Raw genomic sequence first — 27,527 nt, 5'->3', positions numbered from 1 at the left:
TTGTTATGAGGATTAATGAAAATTTATGTGAAGTGCCAGGTACAGTGTTGGACACACAAGTAAGCATTCAATACATAGTGGTTATTGGCTTTTTAGTTTGTGTTTTTAATCTTTTTAGATTTCTAAATCTGAAGAAATATGGAAATATAGCAGATTGTCCTTATTACTATTTGCTAATGAAATGCTTTTAAAATAGATCTTTCAGAGCTCAGCTTCTTTCTCTTACAAAAGAATGGGTTTTATAGCTTTCTAGCCTTCCTGTTTGCCTTGATCAAGAAGCTTGTGCAGTTCCTGTCAGGTTGTTTTTTGGTACGCACATTTGACGATGCCAAGAAAGATAGAGAAATACAGTGAATTCCTATGTCATTCCTAGGTAGACTTGAAATGTGTTAAATCAATAAAACACATTTAGAGGAAAAATTGTTACGCTGCAGTGGAAAGTCCCATGAATGATATTGGGTCCTGTTTAAAAATCATATTTAAAGCCTTTTGTAATACTTGTGTATTTGTTCTGTCCTTAATCCTTTGATATTCGATGTACCTGAAATTATATTTGTAATTTTGGTTTCTGTGCTTACTTTTGAATGCTTTCTTCTTCGTCTTGTGCATAGTAATTACTTTAAAGCTGGCATATTTGGTGTGTATACTAAAACATGGGAAGTGGGCATCTTTATTTTCTCATTCAAACTTCTAAACATTGCTTTTTGTTTTTTTGCTAATATACATATTTTCCCATTGAAATAATTTTGCAATAACCAGCATTTAAATGCAGTGCAAAATACTGATGAAGCAAAAAGCAAAAATATTTCAATAATGGATAAACTGAAATCATTCTTTCTAAAAATGATTAGGACCTTCGGGAGAAAAACTGGGAAGCAATGGAAGCATTGGCATCAACTGAAAAATTGCTGCAGGACAAAGTGAACAAGACTTCCAAGGTTGTAATGCTAACTCCTAGACACGATCCACTGAACAGAGAAAATCTGCAGCTTGTCTTAAAATCTGACTAAAGCATTTAATTTTACTGCAATTTAAATATAAAATCTCCTTACCATCCATACTTACCACCTCTCTCGTCTTTGCTTTTTTCGCCTACTCCTTGAAGCTTTAATTTTGGGCATGCGGTTTTGTTGTGATTACCTGATATTTTGAGCTTTGGTGATTACTGCTTTAAGCTTAAGAGTCTCAGGAGGCCTATGCTACCAATGTAAGCACTTGTCAGACAGAGTGTACCTCTTGGGTTGGTTAAGAGAACTTGGTGAAAACTCTGAGCCAAAAAGATCTAATCTAATTAACAAACACACACCTAGTGGACTCTCCTAGATTCTCTGAGGCATACCAAGATGACTCAAACAAGGTGGAAAACGATGAAAGTCAGGGAAGTACAGGAAGTACAGGGAAGGCATCAATTTTGGGTGTGTTGTTGGGCATGGTCCCTTAGAAGAGATGAAATTAAACTAGGTTTTTAAGTGGCTGGACAGTAATGATGCATATATGTTTAGTATACAGTATTAGTATAAGGGATAATTCTCTTAACCGGAGTATATAAAGTACTCCTGAAACATATATCCCCCTCTGTCTTACAAATGATTAAGAATTCTCCCTGAGTTCAAGTTGTTCCATGGATTTAAAGATTTCTAATCAATTATAATTGAGAAGTTGAATTTAAAGATTGAAAGAAATAAATGGGGCACTTTCAAGAATTTTGAAAATTCCTACCAAGAATAAACTTGGAACAGAATTATTGAATTTTTGTTATGGGTTAAAGTTCATTATGTTATTCAATTCAGCATTCTAGAAGTATCTAGAAGTACTCTAGAAGTATCTTAGCACATATTTTGTGTGCTAAGGTACTACGTTGAATTTTAAATGTAGTTCTTTATGACATTTGAAGGACTTTTTTTTAAAAGCAGAGTAGAATTTTAATAAAAATTTTAATCAAATATATGTTTATAGTTATATTTCCTTTATTAGTGTAATGGATTTGTGTTTAGTTATATACTTACTCATCAGGCCGTAATTTTCACTAAAACCTTGATTTGAGACAGCTAGCAAATATTGGGACCAGAGAAATCCAGGCCAGAGAATAGAGAAATCCAGGCCAGAGAATAGAGAAATCCAGGCCAGCTTGGACATTATTGTTTCACAGTCAGCTCTCTCAGCAGTAGGGGCTCTGTATAGTTTCTGATTGTTTCTATAACTTTGGTTTTCACTATTAAGAGCTCCCTTTTAGCTTTTATTTTGTTAATGAGGCTGGTTATCTACAAAGTGCTAAACTCTTAATATCATGCTATTCCTACAAGAAGTTATATACCACTTGTCATAGGCATTCTTGCATGTTATGATTCCAAAAGAAAACTAGAATTTGTTTTACCATGTATTTGGTGATGAATATAAGAATTTATCCATGTTTCAAACCTCATCACCAAATGCATGATGGCCTCTTGCATGGCTAGTGATCTATAGAGCATAGACTTTATACTCTTTCTCTGTTTTAATGTGTGTATTTAGACAGTCCTGAGATAGCATAGGTGTAAAGTGATACTGATGAACCTATAGACTACAAGTTGTACTATAAGGAGTAAATGTTCTTGAGGAGCCACTGTAAATGACAGGTTCACATGAAAGACATTTCACACACTATTACACTTAGATAAAAATAGTAAGGAAATTGTAATAGTAAGGAAGTAATGATAATGATGCAATTTTCAGTTCTATCTTTTCCAGATTTTAAGGTGGAATGGAAATTGCTATTCACAACCAAACTACTATGTCAAATGAAAACTTTTTACCTAACTTGTTAGTACACCTTTGTTCTTGTTAGTTACAAATTAGACACCTATTTCCTTTCGTTAGATTATTTTTCCCTTGGGGAATTTTCAAAAAGTTTTCTGTCCCACAGTCTCTCTTCCTAACTGATTTCCTTCAGAGGTTGCTCTGCTGCTTCTGTGCTTTGTTGCTCAGTCATGTCCAACTCTTTGTGACCCCACGGACTGTAGCCCACCACTCCTCTGGCTATGGGATTTTTCAGGCAAAAATATTTCCTTCTCCAGAGCATCTTCCAGACCCAGGGATCAAACCCCTGTCTCCTGTGTTTCTTGCATTACAGACGGATTCTTTATCCGCCGAGCAATCAGGGAAGCCCGCCACTTCTAGGGTCAGATGATAGAAATGAGCTCTTGATTGTTTCTGAGTTAGCTATTAATCATTTTCCTTAAATGAATGTACCTTATTTTATGCAGTTAGATGGGTATATTTCTGAAAAAATAGTGGACTTTATTGAGTTATTGAAAATATTCCACTAAAACTCATTGAATTATTGAAAATACTCTATTAAATATTCTATTATTTAAAATCCTGCCACTATTCTGAGTGAAGTAACAGCATTTTGCATGTACAGAATATGATTGATCTCTAGCTTCTTATTGTATAACTTTAGATTTTTTATACTATTAGATTTTCTTAAATTGAAGTGTGTGTATCTTAAATCTGTAATAGATCTTAAATCTGTAATAGATTTGAAAGATCAGTTTAAATAATGGGGAAAGATAGGCCTGAGATCTTGCTAGCTTGCTTGCCTTCTTGTCACCTGTTGAACTTCACCAGTGTTTTGAGATGATTTTCTTGGCTTTGTTTAGATGTGTATTTTTATAGATGTCTTTCTTAAATCTTGTAGAGATAATTTGAATATTATATATATATTTTTTGTGTGATCAAATCATTATCCTAATTTTGACAAACTGCAGCTTTGAATTAATCATTGATACCCATTAGACTTGGATTTGAAATCACCAAATCTAGACATGCATTTGTAATACTTATCTTTAAATTTATAGCTGACAGAGTCCATGAATATGTGTCAGAATTAGTTTTCTTGATGTATGGCATTGGTGAAGTAGTATACCATCAATTTTTCCTCTTTCTCTTTACTCCTTTTCTCATATGTACACTTGTCAAATTTTGGTGGTTCTTTTTTCCCCTTTTGTTTAGCATAAATAGCTTCACATGACCTTGAAACTGGAAGTATCAAAGTTGCCATTTTAATCCCATGGTATCCATCAGTGATGTATTTTTTGGAAAGAGACTTGCCAGCTTCAGTTATGTCACCCAGATGCATATATTTTGCATGTAGCTTGTTTTAGCTATAGGAAGTGTTTTTTGTTTTGGTTTGGTTTTTGAATTGTTCCTGGAGGGGTATCACTTGATGGCAAGGAAAATGTTCATATTGTCAGATATTGCCTTAGCTTGATTAATATAAGACATTACTTGTTACTTAGGATGCTTTTGAGATTTTGCAGATTTTTTTCTTATGTAAGCATTTTGATATTTCAGAATGGGAAATTAGAACATTTGTCAGTAATAAGAATTTAAAAAATACATTTGCCTTTTCTTCCTTTAAGCTTAAAAGACTGTAGCTTTTTTATTTTTCAATTCTGTAATCTTCTGAGTTTGATTTGGTGCTTCCTCTGCTTTAGGAAAGACAACAACACGTGGAAGCTGTTGAGTTAGAAGCTAAAGAAGTTCTCAAAAAATTATTTCCAAAGGTGTCTGTCCCTTCTAATTTGGTAAGGCTATTATTTTTTAAAACATGGCATCTTTATCATTATTTAAGGAAGTTGTGAATAAGTAGCATTTGCAGTCTTCACTTGGTTTTAATGGTGTGCTTATCAGTCTTTCTCATTTTTAACCTAGGGTGTCTTGAGTAGTTAAAATCAGTTAACTTGGTTCCAAATAATTTATGTTGTTTCAATTGCTACTTTATTATAATCTATAAAGTTTATATATGACATTATTTGGGTTATAAACATCATAAATGGGAAAGAAATATTTCTTCATAAGTCAATAGTGGTTGAAAGTGAAAGTGTTAGCCACCAAGTTGTGTCCTACTCTCTGCAACCCTATGGAGTGCAGCCCACCAGGCTCTTCTGTCCATGGAATTCTCCAGACAAGGATATTGGAGTGGGTAGACATTTCTGTCTCCAGGGGATCTTCCCGACTTAGGGGTCAAACACTGGTCTCCTGCATTGTAGGCAGATTCTTCACTGTCTGAGCCACCAGGGAAGACTTAGTATGGTTAATAAATCAGTAATATTCTTAATGGCTTTATTAAAAATAGAACTTAATTTTAGGTGATTCCTTCTTGATTTTAGGAGCACTTTATTTTTAAAAGTATTTAATACTAAGAACTAGGCTCTTTTTATTTCAAAACTTAAGATTTTGGTCATCTGTTAACTTTTTAAGCAAGAGTCTTGAAGATGATTCGGAATAACTTGTTTTATTTGAGATTGTATGCGTTTTAAATGGGAGAGAAAAGTTTGCTTGATTCAGAGAATATAATGAATATTTTAGGGCAGAGAAAGAAAGCCAGTGAGTGTTCATGTAGTTTTCTAAAATGATAATATAGGTCTTTTTTTCTTTTAATGAAAAATTATACATACAGTCAAAAGTAGAGAGAATAGCATAATGAGCCTGATGTACCTCGTATCTCACCTTAACAATTACCTATATGACATGCATTGATACTGACAGTTTTATTTTGGAGGAAGTCAAACATCAGAGCATTTCATCAGTGAATATTTCTAAATAATAAGGATTCCTTCAAAAAATACTATTATTATATTTTTAAAAAATTTCTTATATCCTACATCTACAATACTTGGATTGCTTCAGTTGTGATACAGTCTATTTTAATGAAATAATAACAATGTATTGTAGTTTGTTTTAGTCAGGATTCAAATAAAGTCAACATGTGACTTTAAGACATCTAAGATGTCTCTTAGATCCTTTTTATTCCGCAGGTCCCCTTTTGTCAGCATACCTTCTCTCCCACTTTTTTTTTTTTTTTTATGATGTAGTGGTTTCAAGTTCATTCTCCCAGTCTGGATTTAGCTGACTGCATCCCTATAATGTCAGTATGTTCCTCTGTCCTTGTGTATCTCGTAAATTGGTAACCATCGGAGGCCTGATTAGATTCAGACTCAGCACTTCAGGGGTGCGACAGGGTGGAGGTAAGACTATTTCATGCGCAGTGCTGTGCACTTGCATTAGGAGGGCCATAAGGCTCAGTGACCAGGTATCTGCCTGCCAGTGCAGACGTGGGTTCCATCCTTGGGTTGGGAAGATCCTCTGGAGAAGGAAGTGGCAACTCACTCTAGTATTCTTGCCTGGAAAATTCTGTTGACAGAGGAGTCTATTGACCATGGGGTCGCAAAAAGTTGAACATGGACATGACTTAGCAGCTAATCAACAACAGTGTTTGCCTGTGCTTCTTTGGCCCTTTGGAGCCTATTTAGTCTACCAAATCTTTTTGACACAGCACTGCTAATCTTTGGTAGCTTCTTTGCTTAGTGGTGTGATAAGATGTTCCTGAATTTATCATATGCATTTCCTGCCCCAAATTTTGAATCGGGATATTTCTCCAAGGAGAGGGTTTTGGGTGCCAGGTGTGATGTAAGTAAACTTAATGACCTGTTCTCTGTGCAGTCTGAGTTTAGCTGCTTGCTCTCTTAGGTTTTATCTATGTATATTCTATGTCTAACTTGCAGAAGAAGCAAAAATGCTTCTGTTTTCATTGTAACTGTTGAGGATATATTCACTTAATAGATAATTGCTCACTTAATAGATAAGTGAGGTTTGCTCACTTAATAGATAATTGCTCACTTAATTGATAATTGGTTGAATTGATGAAATACCTTGTTCTGGCAATATGGATAAATTGTCAGTTCCAGTGCTGTCTTTTTTTCTTTTTTTTTAAATTTTCAAAGTTATCATTTAATAGATAATTGGTTGAATTGATGAAATACCTTGTTCTGGCAATATGGATAAATTGTCAGTTCCAGTGCTGTTTTTTTTTTTTCTCACTTAATAGATAATTGGTTGAATTGATGAAATACCTTGTTCTGGCAATATGGATAAATTGTCAGTTCCAGTGCTGTTTTTTTTTTTTTTTTTTTTAAATTTTCAAAGTTATCAGAAGAAATTTATCCAGTATAAAAAGAGCTAGCCAGAAGAAAAAGAATCTAGTAGATACATTATAAACATTGAGACTGTTTAGGAGGAGTTGTTCTTCCTATATTTCATATTTTTTTTTACTTTGTAGCTATAAGTCATTTTTATTTCTGTATTCCTATTCTATATTTCATTAATGAAATAATGAAATTGGGAGATTTGTTTGATAGTATTTTATGAGCCAGAAGAGTTCATGCTTTATATTTCTCTTCTTTAAAGAATGTATAAGATCATCAGAATGAAAAAATTCTTTTTAATGTAACAAATTATTTCTTAACAGCTATATTACCCACTTAACAACCACCAAACCTTTTTTACACTATAAATATTTATGAATCACTATAAGACATGGATGATTATATTTGGTGTCTGTTCATCCACTTGTTAAAAGTTGAATACTTTTCCATGTAGTCTATATTTAAGAAATATATTAAGTTTCTGTGTGCTACTTAGAGTCTAGTATATAAGTTTTTAGAGATATGATGGATAATAGACTATTTACCTTAAGATAAAGCAATAATTAAATTTAATATTGAATTAATATAGTCAGTAGATATAAAAGGGCTTTTATACATGAAGTAATTTTTATAAACTGTTTTCTATTGCTTTTTTGCTAAGAAAATCAACATAGAAGAGATCTAAACTATATGACCGAGATTGAAGGGAAGTTTATATACTTTTTGTGTCTAAACAATTTTTCAACTGAATTTAATTTATATGGAATCTTAGTATTTGAAGCTAAGTAGGATTTTACATCATTAATCAAATTTATGATTGTGCTCAGTCACGTCTGACTCTTTGCGACCCCATAGACTGTAGCCCATCAGGCTCCTCTGTTTATGGAATTTTTCAGGCAAGAATCCTGGAGTGGTTTGCCAGTTCCTCCTCCAGCCTGGGACTTGAACCCACGTCTCCTGCATCTCTTGTATTACAGGAGGATTTGTTACCACTGAGCCACAGGGAAATGTAATTTTTTTTTTAATGAAGAGGCTTTTATGCCTAATATGTACTATGGGATATTGCACTACAGGGTGGTCTCAGCATCCAATTTTCTTTGTTTTTTATTTTTATTTGATGAAATATAGAGAATCCTGATTCAGCCACATAAGTAAAGCTTTTAATTAGAGCAATTAATAGAAATTTCATGTGTGTGTGTTTTTTTTAATCTTGAATTAAACTAAACCAAAGAGCTATCAGTGGGCTTCCCTGATAGCTCAGTTGGTGAAGAATCTGCCTGCAATGCAGGAGACCCCAGTTTGGTTCCTGGGTGGGGAAGATCCGCTGGAGAAGGGATAGGCTACCCACTCCAGTATTAAGGCTTCCCTTGTGGCTCAGCTGGTAAAGAATCTGCTTGCAATACGGGAGACCTGGGTTCGATCCCTGGGTTGGGAAGATCCCCTGGAGAAGGGAAAGGCTACCCACTCCAGTATTCTGGCCTGGAGAATTCCATTGACTGTATAGCGCATGGGGTGGCAAAGAGTCAGACATGACTGAGTGACTTTCACTTTTACTTTCAAAGACCTGAAAGACCTAAGAGGAAATTTGCTTTAAAGTATCTACCAAACACTCTTTATCAGAGTTTAAAATTTAGACAAGAAGCATAAAAAATATAGAATAATTTATTTTAAAATTTGGAATAATGACTAAAACTATAAGAATGCCTGTGTTTGCCTCAGCTAACCTTACAGTACAAATATAATTTTTGTTGATTTTAAACACATAAATGTTTGTATATTCTTATTTCTCATTATGATGTCTAAAATGTTTCATAATATTTATTTTCAAATATTTTCATAATGCCTGGAACACCTTCATAGAATCTGAAATCTTCTAACTAGTGTATTTCTGTGAAACTATCTCCTAAAAAAAGTTTGAAAAATTGCTTAATCTAGGCTTTCTCTGTCTTAAAGATTAAATCTATTAGTCCCAGCACTGGTTAGTGGTAGAGGCTAGTTTGAGCCCAAATCTTACCTGTATGGCCTGAATTTATTTGCAAATATCCTTGGACAGGGTAAATAAGTTTAGATTTGATTTTGATGGTAATATAGTACACAGGCATATTTTTAGTGTTTATTTTCAAGACCAGGTCATGTACAACTTACTTAACAACTATAATCTTTTTTGAGATTTCCACAGGGATGGTGTTTGTCTATGTAGGTTTCTTTTTTATAATCTTCCAATTTGGTTATTTACCTTTCTTTTACTTACTTCATTTAGGTATTTTTTAAAATTAGTTATTTGATTTTTTTCTCCACAGAGTTATAGTGAATGGTTGCATGGATTTGAAAAGAAGGCAAAAGAATGTGTGGCTGGAGCTTCAGGTTCAGAGGAGGTTAAGGTTAGTTCAAGAAGTAAAGTGTGTATATTTTAAACAAATGTAGAAAAAAAGAATAAATCAGAATTTGTCTTTAAGTTTGGGAAAGATAATAACTACATTATGAGTAGAATAGTGATCTTTTCAGAAACTATAAGGTGATTTCATTTTGTGTACATTTTGGTGCAAATGCTATTGTCTTCCTCATATTTGATATGTGTACAAAGCTGGTGTTTGTCATTTCTTTAGCTCTATTATCTTAGTCATTTATAAAACTGAATATTTATCTCTGATTTTCTTTTTAGTTTGTGTTCAGGAAGTAAAGATCAGTTAATAGGTAGAACCTGACTGGTTTACTAACATATCCTCAAATACACTATTCAGGAGTGTTCAGAGCCTAGATGCATTTTTATGCTTGACTGCTAAAATTTGGGAGATTCATTTTTTTTGTATCACAAGTGCCATGAATATAACCCTGTGGCATTGTGACTTTATTTCATATGAGGATCTGCTTTGATTTTACTGTCTCACTAAACAGTGACAAACCTATTTATATAAAATTGTACGATTATATTTTGTATTAAACGTATTCTAGGAGTTTTATCTTTTGTCCACTCCTCCTGGCTTCTCTGGTGGCTCAGAAAAGTGAAGAATCTGCCTGCAATGTAGGAGATCTGGGTTCAGTCACTAGGTTGGGAAGATCCACTGGAGAAGGGAATGGGAACCCACTCCAGTATTCTTGCCTGGAGAATCCCATGGACAGAGGAGCCTGGCAGGCTGCAGTCCTTAGGGTCACAAAGAGTCGGACACAACTGAGTGACTAAACTTTCTTTCCTGGCATGTGAGATCTTAGTTCCCTGGCCAGGGTTCGAACCTGTGTCCCCTGCATTGGAAGCATGGAGTCTTAACCACTGGACTGCCAGAGAAGTCCCAGACTGGGAGTTTTATTAGGAAAATCAAATGACTTAACAGTGTCATTGAATTTCGCTGCTACTTGAGAAGGTTGAAATGTAGTGATTAATGATAAAACAGAAGCCATTTATCTTAATAAATCAATAAGTACAGAAACAAATTTGAGGCACAAAACTTTCTGGTAAAACTAGAGAATTTTTATTTATATCATTCTTTGCAGGATTTGGAGCACAAGTTGAAAGAAGCTGATGAAATGCACACATTATTACAACTAGAGTGTGAAAAATACAAATCCGTCCTTGCAGAAACAGTAGGAAATGATTTTTAATCTACATCTTAAAATAATTATTAATTTATTACTTAGTGGCTTAAATAGTTTATTTTTGTAGTAGAACTTGAGTTTTTCAGAACAACTATACTGTGTTCATAGGAAGGAATTTTACAGAAGCTACAGAGAAGTGTGGAGCAAGAAGAGAATAAATGGAAAGTTAAGGTTGATGAATCACAGAAGACTATTAAACAGGTATTTAAAGAAAGCTTAGGGAAAAAAATAAGTAAGAGTTGTGTGAACTGTTGAAAAAAAACAAAATCCAAACAGACTGGCAGTTCTCAATGTGGAGGTTCTGGATCAGCAGCATCAGTATCACATGGGAACTTGTTAGAAATGTTTTTAGGCCTCACCTATAGCTTACTGAGGGTGAAACTCTCTGGGGCCAACACAGAATTTCAAAGAGCATCCCCCGGCAATGATACAGTGTTTTAAAGAGTTTTAAAAACACTGTTTTAAAGAGCTCCTCCCCCACCCCCACCTTCACCGCAATGATACAGAATGTAAAGTGGTGTTGAAGAACCACAGTGCAATAATATAAGGCAAATAATTTGGTGTTCACAATGTTTTAAAACACTAATTTGTGACTCATGATATAGTATTTAAGAAAAAGTAAGTCCTTTTTCTGTTCATGGGACCTGAATGTTGTTAATGTAGTCTTAGTTTTTCTTCTATTTATAGTTTTCCATCTATATCCATCAGGGAAGTGGTTTCAGAATCTTCAAAGATGCCCAAATCTAGTATCTTGAATGCTCATATAAAATGGATAGTAGTACTTGGGTGTGGTAAAGAGTGCCATCTCTTGCTCACTTGTTTTCCTGGGCCAGCCTGTGCAGAATCTAGGATTGTTGATGGTATTCTGTAATAATACATTTGGGGATTGATGAAGCTGATTATCAGTTAATTGTTAAAAAATTAAGCACTTTAGCTGGACCTCATATAATGTCATACAAATGAGGTAGGTTTTGATCACAGTTTAAATCAAGTTATATGTGACACTCTCATTTTTAAGGGCTTTTAAAATTAAGTTACGGCTTTAAATGAGATACATTAAAAAAAAAAAAAACAACCTATGGGGACATGGTTTTTGAGGGAGTAGCCTACTGTTTTCTCCCTTTGCCCGGCAAAGAAATAAAGTCACTCTTTCTCCTCCAAAAAAACAAAAAACACCTCTGAAGTATCTAATTGGTTAAAATTCTACAAGATAGAAAAGCCTTTGTATCATTCATTGGTGGTTTGACTTGGTCCTATAATTATTTCACATTTCAGATGCAGTTGTCATTCACATCTTTGGAGCAAGAGCTAGATCAGTTAAGAAGAGAAAATAAAGATACTGAAAATGTATGTTATCTCATTGATTGATTTGTAACCTATGGCCTCATTTTTAGCATTAAGGGTTCTGTTACAGGCTGTGTTTTATCTAATGATGTGGTTGTTGTACCTTTATTGAGATGGTATAGTTTTGGATTCAGTAAGTGTGGTAACTTTTCATTGTAAGGAAGTATCTTAAATACGTTTCTTAACTTTTCCTTCTTTGTTGCATTGCTAGCTGAGAAGAGAACGAGAGCATTTGGAAATGGAACTAGAGAAAGCAGAAATGGAACGATCTACCTATGTTACAGAAGTCAGAGAGGTACTTACAATAGAATTTTTTCAACCTTGCTTCTCAGGTGAAGTTAAATTTATAACAGAATGATAAAATATCTCAGTGTAAGTTGTTTGTGGCAGAGCTTCCAAGTAGCAAACAAACATGGGATATCATAAGGAGATCAATCTTAAACTCTAAACTTCATTGCAGCTGAAAGATCTGTTGACTGAATTGCAGAAAAAACTTGATGATTCATATTCTGAAGCAGTAAGACAGAATGAAGAGCTAAATTTGGTAAGAAGCTTGTTCTCCACTGTGTATCAAGTAGGCTCTGAAAACACTTGTGTTGACATGTGGAGAAGCCATCCAAACCTTTCTCCTTGCTAACACCCTTAGCTTGGCATTTTTAAAGTTTAAGATAATCTTCATATTCTGATGATTCAAGATGGTCTGTCTTTTCTTGATTCCTAAGATGATCCTTCTTTTCTTAGCTCCTAACAATGGCATGTATGGCTTGCAACTCTTTTTCAAAAAAGTTTTCTGTGTTTTATAAAACCAAATTTCTTCAACAGCAGTATTTTCAGTGAATAAAGACATTAAACAAACAGTGTAAAGACTGGCTGTGTTGTAAAGTTTCTCAGAGTTACCATAGTTAACTGGGCCTCTTATATTCTAACGTGGAAGGAGATTATTGAAGGTGGAAGATACATACTCTTCTTTCAAGGGCAGTGATCCAAATCTAGCTTCTTATTTTAACTGGCATTTCTATACATTATATAGCTTCTTATTTTAACTGGCATTACTATACATTATATATAAGGCAAAGCTTATGGAATTCTTTACCATCATCATATCATTCAGAGCATAATAATTTTAAAACTACAGTCTCAGAGTTAGCTAAATGTTGTATAAAGACATAGAGTATACTGTACTCCCATTCTTAAATTTTCTGGAAATTTACACTGATTGACAGGCTTATTTGTTACATAAACATGACTATCTTATTGTATGTTTCAAACAATAGTCATTATGTCTGTGACTTTTAAAAATTAAAAATGTTACTAGATTTTTAAAAAGTACCTGAATGAACTCTAGTACAATCGCAATAAGCTGATTATCTCCTTACTATAAGTTGGTGCTGCCAAATTTGGAATTTTCTTTTTAGTATTGCTGTATACCAAAGAAAATTTCTTAACTCATTCATGTTAAGCAGTGTTACAGCAGTGATCCATGGGAATCAATTTTCAGAGTAGGGCTGTCTGTGAAATGTACACATCAAGTCCCCACCGTGACCCCCTGTCCATACACACACCCCTTTCTAGTTTTAAAATAAAATTTACCTTCATTTTACCTGAATTGAATCATTTCCACTGCAATGTAAGATTAATTTTAGGTACACTTGCTATATATTGCGCAGATTGGTACTGTGGTATGCTACAGCTTTATCCTATAATGTGGTTTTAAAAAATCCATTTCTAACTACAGTTGTTGGAGATTTTATGTTTAACTTTGGTGCTTGGTGGCTGACTCCAATAGTAGCTTCAAACCCAAGGATTATGTTGAGTCTCCATTTAGCCTGGTGCTTTCTTTGTATATTTTGACCCTTCTGTCAAAAGGTCATTTTGAACGGTATTAGAATTTTTTTTTTGCCTTGAGTTTGCAGTCTTCATTTTAATCTTTCTGTTTGTTTTTTGCTCAGGGTAACTTCCACATTTTAAGATATATTAAAGTAATTTTGTTTTTGCTTATATATTGTATGATCCTGGGCCAAAGGCATAACCTCTCTGATGTATGAAATCAGAGTTAAATAAAGGAGTGAAACTGAAGCATTTTGAATAGAGTTTGCAAAATCAATTTGCAAATGGCATGTCGTGCATGCACTGATTCTTTCTACATGTTTGAAATGCCAGTGTCTTATATTTTCCCCTATGGGGTTTCCAGAACTGTTTGGAATGCTTTGCTTATGGGTAAGAGGCATAATCAATTAATTTGATGAGTTTAATTTAAAAAGTTATTTTTTGTCAGTCCATTTCCTTCATTCATAATTATTCAGAATAGTTACCGAGAGAAGAGGCAGTATGTATTGATGCTGGAGTTTAATACAGCTTTATAACTCTTTCAACAAGTTGGGTGAGATGTATATGTTAAGATGTTTCTTGTTGGTATAGTTAAGTCATTGTGGTCTTGCACTCATCTCTCTAGTGACATCTTAAAGGATGAACAACATTTAAATTTTTGAAGGTTTCATTTTACTGTATTTTTGAAGGTTTCATTTTCTGTTCAGTGTTTTTAAAACTATTACATAATTCTTAACTATATAGGTTAAGAAAACCTTTAAACAATTAGTAAACTTTATTACTTGCCTTTTAATTTGAAATAAATGTGAATGAAAATGCTTTATGAATAGTGAATAATACTTAAAATAGCTGTGACAAACATAGACAGTGTATTAAAAACCAAAGACAGCACTTTTCTAACAAAGGTCCAGATAGTCAGAGCTATGGTTTTTCCAGTAGTCATATATAGATGTGAGAATTGGACCATAAAGAAGGCTGAGCGCTGCTAAGAATTGATGCTTTTGAATTGTGGTGTTGGAGAAGACTCTTGAAAGTCCCTTGGACTGCAGGGAGAGCAAACCAGTCAATTCTAAAGGAAATCAGTCCTGAATATTCATTGGAAGGAGTGATGTTGAAGCCGAAGCTCCAGTACTTTGGCCATTTGATGTGAAGAGCTGACTTATTGGAAAAGACCCTGATGCTGGGAAAGATGGAGGGCAGAAGGATAAGGGGCCGACAGAGAATGAAATGGTTGGATGGCATCATTCACTCAATGGACATGAGTTTGAGCAAGCTGTTGCTCAAACAGCTTGATTCACTTTCTCCCAGAGCTAGTGAAGGGGATAGTGAAGGACAGGAGAGCCTGGTGTGCTGCAGTCCATGGGGTCCCAAAGACTTGGACACGACTTAAGTGACTGAACAACAGTACTTAAAATAGTAATACTCTACTGTAATTTTATGGTTTTGCTTTTATATTTGCAGTTTTCTAAACTCTAGTTTGTTTCTGTAGCTTTTCTTAAGTTTAGCTTTACAGATTGGAATCTCCACTGCTTACAGCTTTTCTATACATCTGGTGCAGCATATTGGCTAATCCACTGTGCATAATAACTGTTAGTGATCCCATTCTTTCTCATTCGTTCTTCAGTCCTAGGGATCTCTGCATAATCAAAGAAGGATGTGAATTAAATTAATTGTGGTGTTCCTTTATTTTTACAGTTAAAGAAACAGTTAAATGAAACACATGCAAAACTTAGAACTGAACAAAGTGAAAGGCAGAAAGTAGCTGGTGACTTGCATAAGGTGAGACCCTGCTTGTCCTGGAGATGCCATATCATTATAATGTGTTGTACTTTGAATCTTAAGCTGACATACTGCTAACTTTGATTTATTCTTTTGCATCATCCCATTAATTTGTTCTTAAATTTAAGCTGTTTGCTACATAGTTACATATTTGGAACTAGACTTTTTGGCTTGTTTTTCCATTTTTCTTAATTCACTTCTTTTCATCATATTTATATAATTAATTGCTTTGTATACAGATTACATTTTGAATTCAATTGATATTACTCTTAAAAAATTTGGTTACATTTATATATTTTTTATTGGGATTTGCTTATATAGTCATTTACAAAGTATATTTCTTTGGATCTTCTTGCTTCCCTGGTGGTTCAAATGGTAAAGAATCCGCTTGCAATGCGGGAGACCTGTGTTTGAATCCTGGGTTGGGAAGATCCCCTGGAGAAGGGAATGGCTACCTACTCCAGTATTCTTGCCTGGAGAATTCCATGGGCAGAGGAGCCTAGCAGACTACAGTCCATGGGGTCGCAAGGAGTCGGACATGACTGAGCAACTTTCACCTCACCTCATCTCACCTCATGTATCTAAAAGAAGTGTAGACCTCTGCTGTTTCAGAAATTTATTCCTTTATTTCTTTGTAAAAGTATGTTTCTCTTAATCTCATGTAGATGGGTGATCTTTAGGATTACGTTTTTTATTCTTTGCATTAGTTTGACAAGTTATTTGTAATTCTGTTGAGATATTTAATAGTGTAATTTGTATATGCTTTTATCAGAGCTGCTTTCGAGCTATGATTGTGTTTATAGGAGATAGAGTCAGCAAAACAAATATGTCACTTTCTGAAAGATTAAAGGGAAAATTTCTGTTGGTTCTATATGATTATAGCTTATAATTATTATGCAAAAGTCTAGGACTCTAGAGTTGGTTCATGTTTCTTTGGTGTTGTGGCCAGTAGAGAAAATGTGAACTTAAAAATTTTGGAGCTCTGACTTAGATATATATAATACATTGTCAAGACTGAGCAATCTAATTTACTTTGATACTTGATTTTAGTGTTCGACATCGGACAAACTAATAAAACATGCAGCTTTAGCCTAACAATTTATTTTCTCAGAAGGTGCTTTAAAGATATTAAACAGGTGCTCAAAGATATGGCTATGCCATGTTGTTTGGCATAAAAGGGCAACAATAGTTGATAGTGAACTGCCCCATATCTATATAATAGAAATATTGTGTAACTCGTGATTGGAAATGCATGTAAATATTTATTGACATGTAAAAAGATAACAAAATTTTTCATGAAGTAATGTGTATGTTAAAAGCCCACTTACAGAACATTTTGTACCAATCTTCCATTAAGATGTATACGCACTGATGAGGGATTCACACCAGGAATCAACAAACTCAAAAGTTTTAGGATTTACTGCCCACCTATAGTTTCTTTCACATGCTCTTTGTCTAACATGACTCTAAAAATGTAAAAACCATTCTTAGCTTGTAAACTGTACAAAGACAGAGTTTGGCTAGATTTGGCCAGCCTCTGATGTAGACTAATATCACCAATATGATCTTGATCTAACCTAGATACCACTGAGGTTATTTCTGCTTTTAATTTCTTTATACATTTTCTTCATTGTTTGTGAGCATGTGTTTTTATAATCTGGTAGGGGAGACAGCTATTTGATTTTGGAGAAAAAACTTGATCAGGTTGACTTTTATGTTGTATTGTGAGAAGAGCTTTAGTTTTATACAAAATATATAAGGAAATCACTCATTTTTTCATATATATATAGTTATCTATCAATTGTAGTATTGATAGGCTCTATATTGCTTTCCTTACAGGCTCAACAGTCACTAGATCTTATCCAGTCAAAAATAGTAAAAGCTGCTGGAGACACTACTGTTATTGAGAATAGTGATGTTTCCCAAGAAACGGTATGCATTTTCTTTAGCTCCAGATCTCTGGGCTAGTTACTTTATAAATTATGTGAAGAATGAAAAATGTACAAGATCCATCTCTGACTGAAAAAATGCCTTTGTAATGTGCTTCCATCAATTTTGCTGCATTCTTAACTCAAGGTCATCTTTTCTTTGGGGTATCTGATCTGAAAGTCTGTGTGTTTATTAATGTTTGTTTTCACTTCAAAGCTTGGTGAGATATTACGTTAATGTTTAGGTTTGAGTTGGGAGGTATTACGGTATACTACTGAAGATGGTAGACTCTGCGTCTTGCACTTGAATCCTGATTCTGTTGACTTAGGGGGAACTCTTTAGCCTCTCTGGGCTTTAGTTGCTCCATAAAAGGTAATGATAATAGTACGTATTTTGTAGGATTATTGAAGGGAATAAATGAGTTACTATATAAAACACTCAGAATAGTGGGTAACCTAACAGTGCCTCAGATTTTGTAAGAGCTCAATATATGTTTGTTATTTTTCTATTGTTGTGAGTGTATTCTCCTTTGGCTCTTTGTACATTTTTTTATGAAAGCAGAAAAAGGTTTTTGTCTGATATTCATAGATTCTTTATTTTTCCAGTTGTAGCCTAGTGACAACATTTATATAACATTAAGCTTTCTTAGGTGCAGACTAACCTGCACTACTAGGTAGCAAATACTATTGCTCTGTGTGGCTTTTATTGTCAATTTTCATGTCATCTTTCAGATTTTTTATATCTGTGTGTGAAACAACAAAAAAATATTTTCTGTTTTTGGTTGCAAATGCCTTTTCCTTATGCTTAGGGTTTTTCATCTCATTAATCTTTTTCTTAGGAGTCTTCTGAGAAGGAGACAATGTCTGTAAGTCTAAATCAGACTGTAACACAGTTACAACAGTTGCTTCAGGCAGTAAACCAACAGCTCACAAAGGAGAAAGAACACTATCAGGTATTAGGTAAGAATAACTGAAGAATTGCTGTCTGTCCGTGGATAATTGACATAGTGTGTGTGAATGTATAATACAGTGTGTATTTACCATAAATATAGAAACTCTTGTTACCATAGTGGAGATTTTCCCTTTGTATCTCTCTCAAAACCTCCAAATGACAACTTTAGCTTTCTTGGAGTTTTATTTTCATCTTGTGCATACTTGGATCTTGTAGTTTAGAGAAGAAAATACATACCTTTTTAAAAAAAAAAATGCATACCTTTTTTTTAAAGTATATATAAGTTTCATGATTATAGCATTATACTTGTATACACTGCAAGGTCATAACCACCACAAGACTAGTTACCATCTGTCACTGTACAGTTGACCTCATTTTTCACTTTTGCCCACCCTCCAACTCGCTTCCCTTCTGGTAGCCACTAAGCTGTTCTGTTTTGTGAGTTTTTGTTTTGTCTTATTTTGTCTGTTTTTTTTGTTTTCTTTAGATTCTATATACTAGTGAAATCATGTTATTTGTCTTTCTCTAACTTAGTTTATTTAGCATAATACTTCCAAGTTCTAACCATGTTGTTGCAAATGGCAGTATTTCCTTCTTTTTTTATGGCTGAGTAGTAATTCATTGTGTGTGTGTGTGTGTGTGTGTGTGTGTGTGTGTGTGTTTACCTTCTCTATCCATTCATTCATTAGTGGACACTTAGGTTGTTCCTATAAATCTTGGCTATTGTGAATAATGCTGCAATGAACAGAGCCATGTATATACCCTTTTGAATTAATATTTTCATATAGAAATACTTTCCTTTGACCTTTCACATAAGATGCTGAACTGAAAAATTGTCATCACAATTTACATTGGAAGCTGGGTTTTATTTAAGGTTGCTTATGGGTAATCAAAGAAATACATTTTTTAATTCTTGAAGTGAGAGTCTTAGCTGAAGACAAATAAACCATCATTAGCCAAACTATGTTATGAAATTTTTTGCCCATATGACCTGAGAATGCATGTTGATGAATTCATTGTTGGTTCCTGGGTTTTACCTGTTTTAAGAATGACAATGCCTTTGGTAATTAAGATGTTCTGGTATGCACTGAATACTTTAGGTATTCTTCTTTTGAAGCTGTTTGTTCTATAATAAGCATACTGTCCTGGAGATCAGTGGAGTGGCCTGTGCAATGCCACAGGGCAACTTACACTGAATTCTCCCTTTCAGCAAATTTCTCCCTTAGCTTATGCAAAGTCCTCAGGATAGGTTAGTGAAAGTCGCTCAGTCATGTCCGAATCTTTGTGATCCCATGAACTATATAATCCATGGAATTCTGCAAGCCAGAATACCATTTTGTAGCTGTTCCTTTCTCCAGGGAATCTTCCCAACCCAGGGATCAAACCCAGGTCTCCTGCATTGCAGGCGGATTCTTTACCAACTGAGTCCCCAGGGAAGCCCCAGGATAGGTTGGGTGCCCTGAAAAAGTTGGGAGGGACCTCCGTCTTGATTCCAGGGGCATTCTGTCTCACTTGTAGATTGATTGTCCTCTTGCCTGCCTTAGTACATACTCTTCTTTAAACTGCTATTTCAGGTCAGTTACCGCTAAGGAGACTTTGCACGTAAACTCAATTCATTCTTCTAACTTGTCAACAACAAGAATTATATCTCAGTCTTTTATCCTTGGTAAGCTGACTTCTCAGTTGCGTAGAGTTAAACTTCTACCGCTTTACCACCCTCCCCTAACTGAGAAAATAACCTTGCTTCCTATGTCCCAGGGCAGCTTTCCTTCCCACATCTTCAGTCCTGTTTTCTTCTCCACGTACTGCTTCTGTTTAGTCTTGAAAACATGCTCAAATATCTTATTTTAACTTTATGCCTCAGGATACCATCCTAGGTTTTTTTTTTTTTTAATTTCACTGCTTAAAAATTTTTAAAAGAAGTAACTATCCTCACAGTATCTACTTCTTTACTTGCTACTCTCTGCTCTGGAGAAAGGCTTCTTTTTCTGCTGTTCCAGGAACTGGATGAAATGACCTATCATTCTATGTCATTGCCTAATTGCTGGAGCTGATACAGGATTTTCTTTTGCATACAAGATACTGCAGATAGTTATGAATTCTAAATATGGTGAGGTCAGTCCATAGAAGGGTTTCATTTCTGAGAACCTGCAAAATTATAAACTGTCCTGTTACCCTTTTCCTTTAAGCCTTGTCAATAATATCTCACTAGCATCTCAAAAGTATTCTCTAGTTATTATCTTCTTTGTTTTTTTCTCAGACATGTGGTCTGAACCATTTTGGCTTGCCTGCCTGTTTCCATTTTGGTCTTAATCATACAAAATTTGAGCCTTACACTGATCATCAATAATAACACTTTTATTTTTCAGATTTTTTTCTTCCTGGTTTATAAAATTACAGTGTGTAATTTGTTAAAAGAAATACATATACCCTGGCAACACAACTGAAACTGAACTGTTGTTTAGCAGGAAGCTTATCTAAGTGATAACTCAGCATTCTTTTGTCAGCTGGTGAACATAAGTCCACTTTTGGCAAGTGAAAGGGTGGTTGAGTGATCAGTAGTGTATCATGCAGGTTAGATGGATTGTATGAATTTAGAGGTCCACTAGCACTTGAGAACTCTTCTTGCATAGGTTCTATCCAGCATTGACAATGATTACCCCTCTGTAGGGATCCCTTGGTTCCCACAGCTTTTCTTTATGCCTTTTAAATGTTTGTGTTAGCCCTAGTTTTTTAACTTCAGCCATCATTTTTGCTCAATGTATACTCCCTCTTGTTAACTCTTTTAAAACTATCAATACTACCGGATGATTAAATTAGAAATACAAATTTCTTAATCATCAGAATTTATAGGTTAATGTCTGATGTCAAGAATCTTCTCTTTTTTCCCCCTATTTTATTTAGGTATAGTTTATTACTTTTTTAAACATTGAAGTACAGTTAATTTACAATCTTGTTTTAATTTATGGTATACAGCACGCGCGCGCGCGCACACACACACACACACACATTTTAATATCTTTTCCATTAAATTCAGTTCAGTCACTCAGTCGTGTCCAACTCTTTAAGACCCCATGAACCATAGCATGCCAGGCCTCCCTGTCCATCACCAACTCCCAGAGTCTACCCAAAGCCATGTCCACTGAGTTGGTGATGCCATCCAACCATCTCATCCTCTGTCGTCCCCTTCTCCTCCTGCCCCCAATCTTTCCCAGCATCAGGGTCTTTTCCAGTGAGTCAACTCTTCTCATCAGGTGGCCAAAGTATTGGAGTTTCAGCTTCAACATCAGTCCTTCCAGTGAAACCCAGGACTGATCTCCTTTAGGATGGACTGGTTGGATCTTCTTGCAGTCCAAGGTGCTATTAAGAGTCTTCTCCAACACCACAGTTCAAAAGCATCAATTCTTCAGTGCTCAGCTTTCTTTATGGTCCAACTCTCACATCCATAATGACTACTGGAAAAACCATAGCCTTGACTAGATGGACCTTTGTTGGCAAAGTAATGTGTCTGCATTTTCATATGCTATCTAGGTTGGTCATAACTTTCCTTCCAAGGAGTAAACGTCTTTTAATTTCATGGCTGCAGTCATCATCTGCAGTGTTTTTGGAGCCCAAAGAAATAAAGTCAGCCACTGTTCCCACTGTTTCCCCATCTATTTGCCATGAAGTTCTTGCCTGGGAAATGGACAGAGGAGCCTGGTGGGCTATAGTCTGTTGTGTTGCAGAGTCGGACATAACTTAGCAACTAAACAATAGCAATAACATGTTGACTCTTTAGTTTTTTGAAGAACCTCCGTACTGTTTTCCGTATCAGCTGAACCAATTTACATTCCCACCAGGAATCTTACTTCTTCTTAGTATGTATTTCAAGTACATATGAATTGTTTAAGGTAGTGCTGTACATTTTCAGTATGGGAAAAGCTGTTTTTAAAAGGCAAAAATGAGAGAAATAATATATAGTAATTTAGTTTTCTAAATCCTAATACACAGAACTTAGCATTTCTGTGAATTGTAGAGGTAGGTATATTTATCTTGTATCCTTAATTTGGAAAACATTAACCTTTCTTTTCTCTTGGAGATCTGCCTACTCATCTCCTACTCTAGTCTCCTTGCCCCACCACCTCTCCAAAAAGAAGGCTACCATTCCCCCATGCCTTTTAAAAAGATATGTATATTTATTTAATGACTGTGTTGGGTCTCAGTTGCAGACCTCTGACTTCTGTCTAATTGCGGACATGCGCTTAGCTGCTCTGCAGCATGTGGGATCTTAGTTCCCAGACCAGGGATTGAACCTGTGTCCCCTGAAGTAGAAGGTGAATTCTATAAGGGTATCAATCCCATTCATGAGTGGAGTCTCCTAAAGGCCCCATTTCCAAATACCATTACCATGGGGGTTAGATTCTTAGCATAGGAATTTTGAGGGAGAGGGAGACAAATATTGAGACCCAAACACCCAGGATCCCTTACCTGGAACCTGTTTGTGGAATCGTGGAAGAAGGATGATGGTTTTAAGAGCTAACACTTTGTAAGTGTTCCTCTGAGAATGAACATGCTTCTAACGTGTGGTCATTCATTTAAATATTCACAGCAACCCAGTGCAGTAGATAGGTTCAGTTCAGTTCAATTCAGTCGCTCAGTCGTGTCCAACTCTTTGCAACCCCCTGAACCGCAGCACACCAGGCCTCCCTGTCCATCACCAACTCCCGGAGTTCACTCAGACTCACATCCATCGAGTCGGTGATGCCATCCAACCATCTCATCCTCTGTCGTCCCCTTCTCCTCCTGCCCCAATCCTTCCCAGCATCAGAGTCTTTTCCAATGAGTCAACTCTTTGCATGAGGTGGCCAAAGTACTGGAGTTTCAGCTTTAGTATCATTCCTTCCAAAGAACACCCAGGTAGGGATTGTTAATAATAATCCCTTATTATATTATAATTCCCATTTTACAAGAGAGCCAAAGGGGTTCTGTAAATTGCCCAAAGTGACATAGCTAGAACTAGTTGAGCTAGGATTTAAATCAAGGTGGTCTGAGCCGAGACCCTGTGCTCTTAATCTGTACTTTTCTCTTCCCTACTTCAAGCACTGTGTATTCTGATCCTTGTTGTCATTGCTTTCTTTTCTCCTCATTCAATCTAACCCTCTCTTGCCAGCCTCTTTTAGTTTCTTCCTTCAGTCTTGGCTTTTTCCTGAGGTTGATATTTAGTTTGTCAGTAGTGAATTGGAGAGACTTTTAAGGTATCCAGGAAAAAGGTGAAATTTTGTTTATGTGTTTGTTATATATGTGCCCTCCTTACTCCCTTTAACAAATAGATTTTTAAATGATAAAATTGTCTTTTGTTTCTGAAAGAAAAAAGTTCTTTTTTGGTGTATTGAAGTATGAGAGTTAATGTTTCAGATAAAGACAGCTTCCATTTCTATACTTTACACGTGATTGTCATGTGGATCTTCATTTTCTGTAATGTGTTTACACAGCATTTCTTAGTTTAATGTATACCAGTGGCCTACATAGACTTTCTGATCGGCTGTTAATCTTGCTTCAATTATAGTATGTGATAGCCAGTGATTACTTTTAACTTTCTGATTGCTTCTTTTCACCTCAACTTTTTGAAAAATTTCATGCATAGTGAAAAGTTGAAAGAATATATAACACTCAGTCACCCTTCAACTGCTTCATCTTTTTATTTTTGTATACATATTTTGTTGCTGTTAAACCATTAGAAAGTAACTTTCAGATAACATGATCTTTTATCCCTAAGCACTTAAGTATGCATGTCAAGAACAAAGATATTCTCTTATAAATCTGCAGTATCACTGTCCATCCAAAATCACAAAATCAGCAATTCTATATCACCCCTTTTTTAAGCGCATATTCAGGTGTCTCTACTTATACCTGAAATATCTTTTTAGTTCAGTTCAGTTCAGTCGCTCAGTCGTGTCTGACTCTTTGCAACCCCATGAATCGCAGCACGCTAGGCCTCCCTGTCCATTACCAACTCCCAGAGTTCACTCAGACTCATGTCCATCGAGTCTGTGATGCCATCCAACCATTTCATCCTCTCTCGTCCGCTTCTCCTCCTGCCCCCAATCCCTCCCAGCACCAGAGTCTTTTCCAATGAGTCAACTCTTCGCATGAGGTGGCCAAAGTGCTGGAGTTTCAGCTTTAGCATCATTCCTTCCAAAGAAATCCCAGGGCTGATCTCCTTCAGAATGGACTCGTTGGATCTCCTTGCAGTCCAAGGGACTCTCAAGAGTCTTCTCCAACACCACAGATCAAAAGCATCAATTCTTCAGCACTCAGCCTTCTTCACAGTCCAACTTTCACATCCATACATGACCACAGGAAAAACCATAGCCTTGATTAGATGGACCTTAATCGGCAAAGTAACGTCTCTGCTTTTGAATATGCCATCTAGGTTGGTCATAACTTTTCTTCCAAGGAGTAAGTGTCTTTTAATTTCATGGCTGCAGTCACCATCTGCAGTGATTTTGGAGCCCCCCAAAATAAAGTCTGACACTGTTTCTACTGTTTCCCCATCTATTTGCCATGAAGTGATGGGACCAGATGCCATGATGTTCGTTTTCCGAATGTTGAGCTTTAAGCCAACTTTTTCACTCTCCACTTACACTTTCATCAAGAAGCTTTTCAGTTCTTCTTCACTTTCTGCCATAAGGGTGGTGTCATCTGCATATCTGAGGTTATTGATATTTCTCCCGGCATCTTGATTCCAGCCTGTGCTTCTTCCAGCCCAGTGTTTTTCATGATCTTTTTAGTTACTTTTTTCCAAACCAGGATCCAGTCAAACTTCGCATGTTGCACCTTTTAGTTTTTTTAATGCCTTTGAAGTTTAATTTCTTTGGTCATTTTATCTGACTTGGAAAGCTTCAAAAGGCCTCAGAAAAATCTCTAAAACTTAAATTATTTATTCGTGGGTGGAGAGTTCTAAATTTCAGTCTCTTTTCAGTGCTGTTAATTCATCTTATTAGCTTTATAGTCTCTTGAGTGGAGCAGTAATACAAATGGATTCCCAATGTTGTTTACTTCAATGTTTTCTAAATAGAGTTGAAAATCCCTACATTATTCTCAGTTTGGTCTGAGGTTTTGGCTCACATAGGGATTTCTTTGGAAGGAATGATGCTAAAGCTGAAACTCCCGTACTTTGGCCACCTCATGCGACGAGTTGACTCATTGGAAAAGACTCTGATGCTGGGAGGGATTGGGGGCAGAAGGGGACAACCGAGGATGAGATGGCTGGATGGCATCACTCTGAGTGAACTCCGGGATTTGGTGATGGACAGGGAGGCCTGGCGTGCTGCGATTCATGGGGTCACAAAGAGTCGGACACGACTGAGCGACTGAACTGAACTGATTTTAAGATCCATCTGAAAACGTCTTCTGAATCCTGAGATTTTTCTCTTATTTTTGATTACCATTAGTATTGATTGTTCTGATTTTAGTTGAAAGGGCCATGCTAGATCAAATGGAATATGTACCTTTGGTGTTTGACAGATGTCTTCTGATTATCTTTTGTTTCTTTGTTTTAAAATAAATTTGTTTCTTTCTGATCTTTTGCAGAGTGAAGTAATTGGGAAGCTGTTCATTCAAGGATAACAGAAGGCATTGTATTATATTTCGCCAAATTAAAGCCTTATTTATGTTTTCACCCTTTCTACTTTGTCAGAAACACTGAACAGAGTTTTGTCTTTTCTAATCCTTGTTAGACTACTGATTTAAAGAGAGAAAAAAGCCAACTCTGTAGACACCTTCAGAGTTTAGTTTTATAATAAAAACTGTTTGAATAATTAGACCTTTACATTCCTGAAGATAAAATAAACATGTAATCTTTTACCTTATTTTGCTCAATAAAATTGTTCAGAAGATCAAAAGTGGTAAAGACAATGTAAAATTTAACATTTTAATACTGATGTTGTACACTGTTTTACTTAACATTTTGGGGAGTAACTGCCTCTGACTTCAACTCAAGAAAACACTTTTTGTTGCTAATGTAATCGGTTTTTGTAATGGCGTCAGCAAATAAAGGGATGCTTATTATTCAAATGTGTTCTGATTTTCATTGAGCTTTAACACGTTTCATTAGCACTTCAGAGCAACATAATTTAGAGCCCCGTCATTAATCGCAACTTCAGGCAAGGTAGGTTTGTTGCGTGTGTGCCTTCTCAGCTGGAGCTCTGGGTCTTCTCTGTGGTTGCATGCCATGTAAACTGTGTCCTGAAGTTCTGTGGCTTATAGGAAGGATGGTGGCAAGTGTTTAAGCTTTCAAGTTATCCACCCTCACTTTAGGTAGAAGAGCTCTACTTTATTTTTATTACTATTGTTATTTTAAGTAATAATTAACTTTTTAGTTTCCCTCTTATCAGGTACTGTTACGCAGACTACACATGTTATCTTTTTTGTTTTGGACTAGTTGATACTATGTTTTATCTTTTGTTTTCCTTTTTAATAATTAGGTGAACTCATGTACACCCGTGGCTGATTCATGTCAATGTATGGCAAAACCAATACAGTATTGTAAAGCAAAAAAAAATAATAATAATAATTAGGTGAAAACACTGAGCGTTTAGATGCTAACTAAGCATTGGCAAATGTCTTATGCCATTGAGTATTAAAGAAGCTCCTAAAAAAAAAAAAAAAAGAAGCTGCTGACCATATGGTGACCTCCTTGCTGGTTCAGCTGTGCTTCTACCATGGAGCCTTTCCATTTTGTTTTCTTTCTGGTGAAGCTCTCTTCTCTTGGATATCAGTCTTTGCTTGTTCCTTCACCATCATGAAATCTGCTTAAATGTCACATTTTTCATCAGGTCTTCACCATCTAGTATGCCCCCCTACCATATCCCACTGCCTGTTTTGGTCTATAACATTAGTGGTCTTCCAGTATATACTGGGTCATTCCCTATACCCCTCTCTATCAAAAAGTAAGCTCCAGGAGTGCCAGAATAATCTCTCTTGTTCTTTGCTTTATCCCAAGCCCTGGGGAAGTGCCTGTTTTAACTGTGCTCAAATATTTCAATGAATGAATGGGTGAAATTAATTTTTATTGTTTATTTGGCCATGCTGCACAGCTTATGTGATTTTAGTTCCCTGATCAGGGATCAGACCCTGCAGTAAAAGCACCAAGTCCTGGGG

The 27,527-nt window shown here is 35.6% G+C and overlaps 1 protein-coding gene across 5 annotated transcripts in view; it reads left to right on the top strand.

Annotated features, from left to right (window-relative positions):
* Positions 1–26,441, top strand: part of KTN1 (kinectin 1) — a 105,800-nt gene extending 79,359 nt beyond the window's left edge. The window contains exons 33-44 of one of the 5 annotated variants that reach the window (XM_018054105.1): positions 852–938; positions 4,476–4,565; positions 9,266–9,346; positions 10,455–10,544; positions 10,665–10,757; positions 11,832–11,903; positions 12,112–12,195; positions 12,361–12,444; positions 15,423–15,506; positions 17,346–17,438; positions 18,274–18,394; positions 25,959–26,441. In XM_018054105.1, coding sequence (XP_017909594.1) covers positions 852–938; positions 4,476–4,565; positions 9,266–9,346; positions 10,455–10,544; positions 10,665–10,757; positions 11,832–11,903; positions 12,112–12,195; positions 12,361–12,444; positions 15,423–15,506; positions 17,346–17,438; positions 18,274–18,394; positions 25,959–25,963 — 984 coding nt within the window. In that variant the 3' untranslated portion in view covers positions 25,964–26,441. The remainder of the gene's footprint in view (positions 1–851; positions 939–4,475; positions 4,566–9,265; positions 9,347–10,454; positions 10,545–10,664; positions 10,758–11,831; positions 11,904–12,111; positions 12,196–12,360; positions 12,445–15,422; positions 15,507–17,345; positions 17,439–18,273; positions 18,395–25,958) is intronic. The other 4 variants (XM_018054108.1, XM_018054107.1, XM_018054106.1 and 1 more) reach the window with 4 other exon arrangements.

This window comes from Capra hircus, chromosome 10, assembly GCF_001704415.2.
Source record: "Capra hircus breed San Clemente chromosome 10, ASM170441v1, whole genome shotgun sequence".
Classification (NCBI taxonomy): domain Eukaryota; kingdom Metazoa; phylum Chordata; class Mammalia; order Artiodactyla; family Bovidae; genus Capra; species Capra hircus.
Note: the sequence above shows the minus strand (reverse complement) of the source record. Positions and strands in the feature narration are given on the sequence as shown.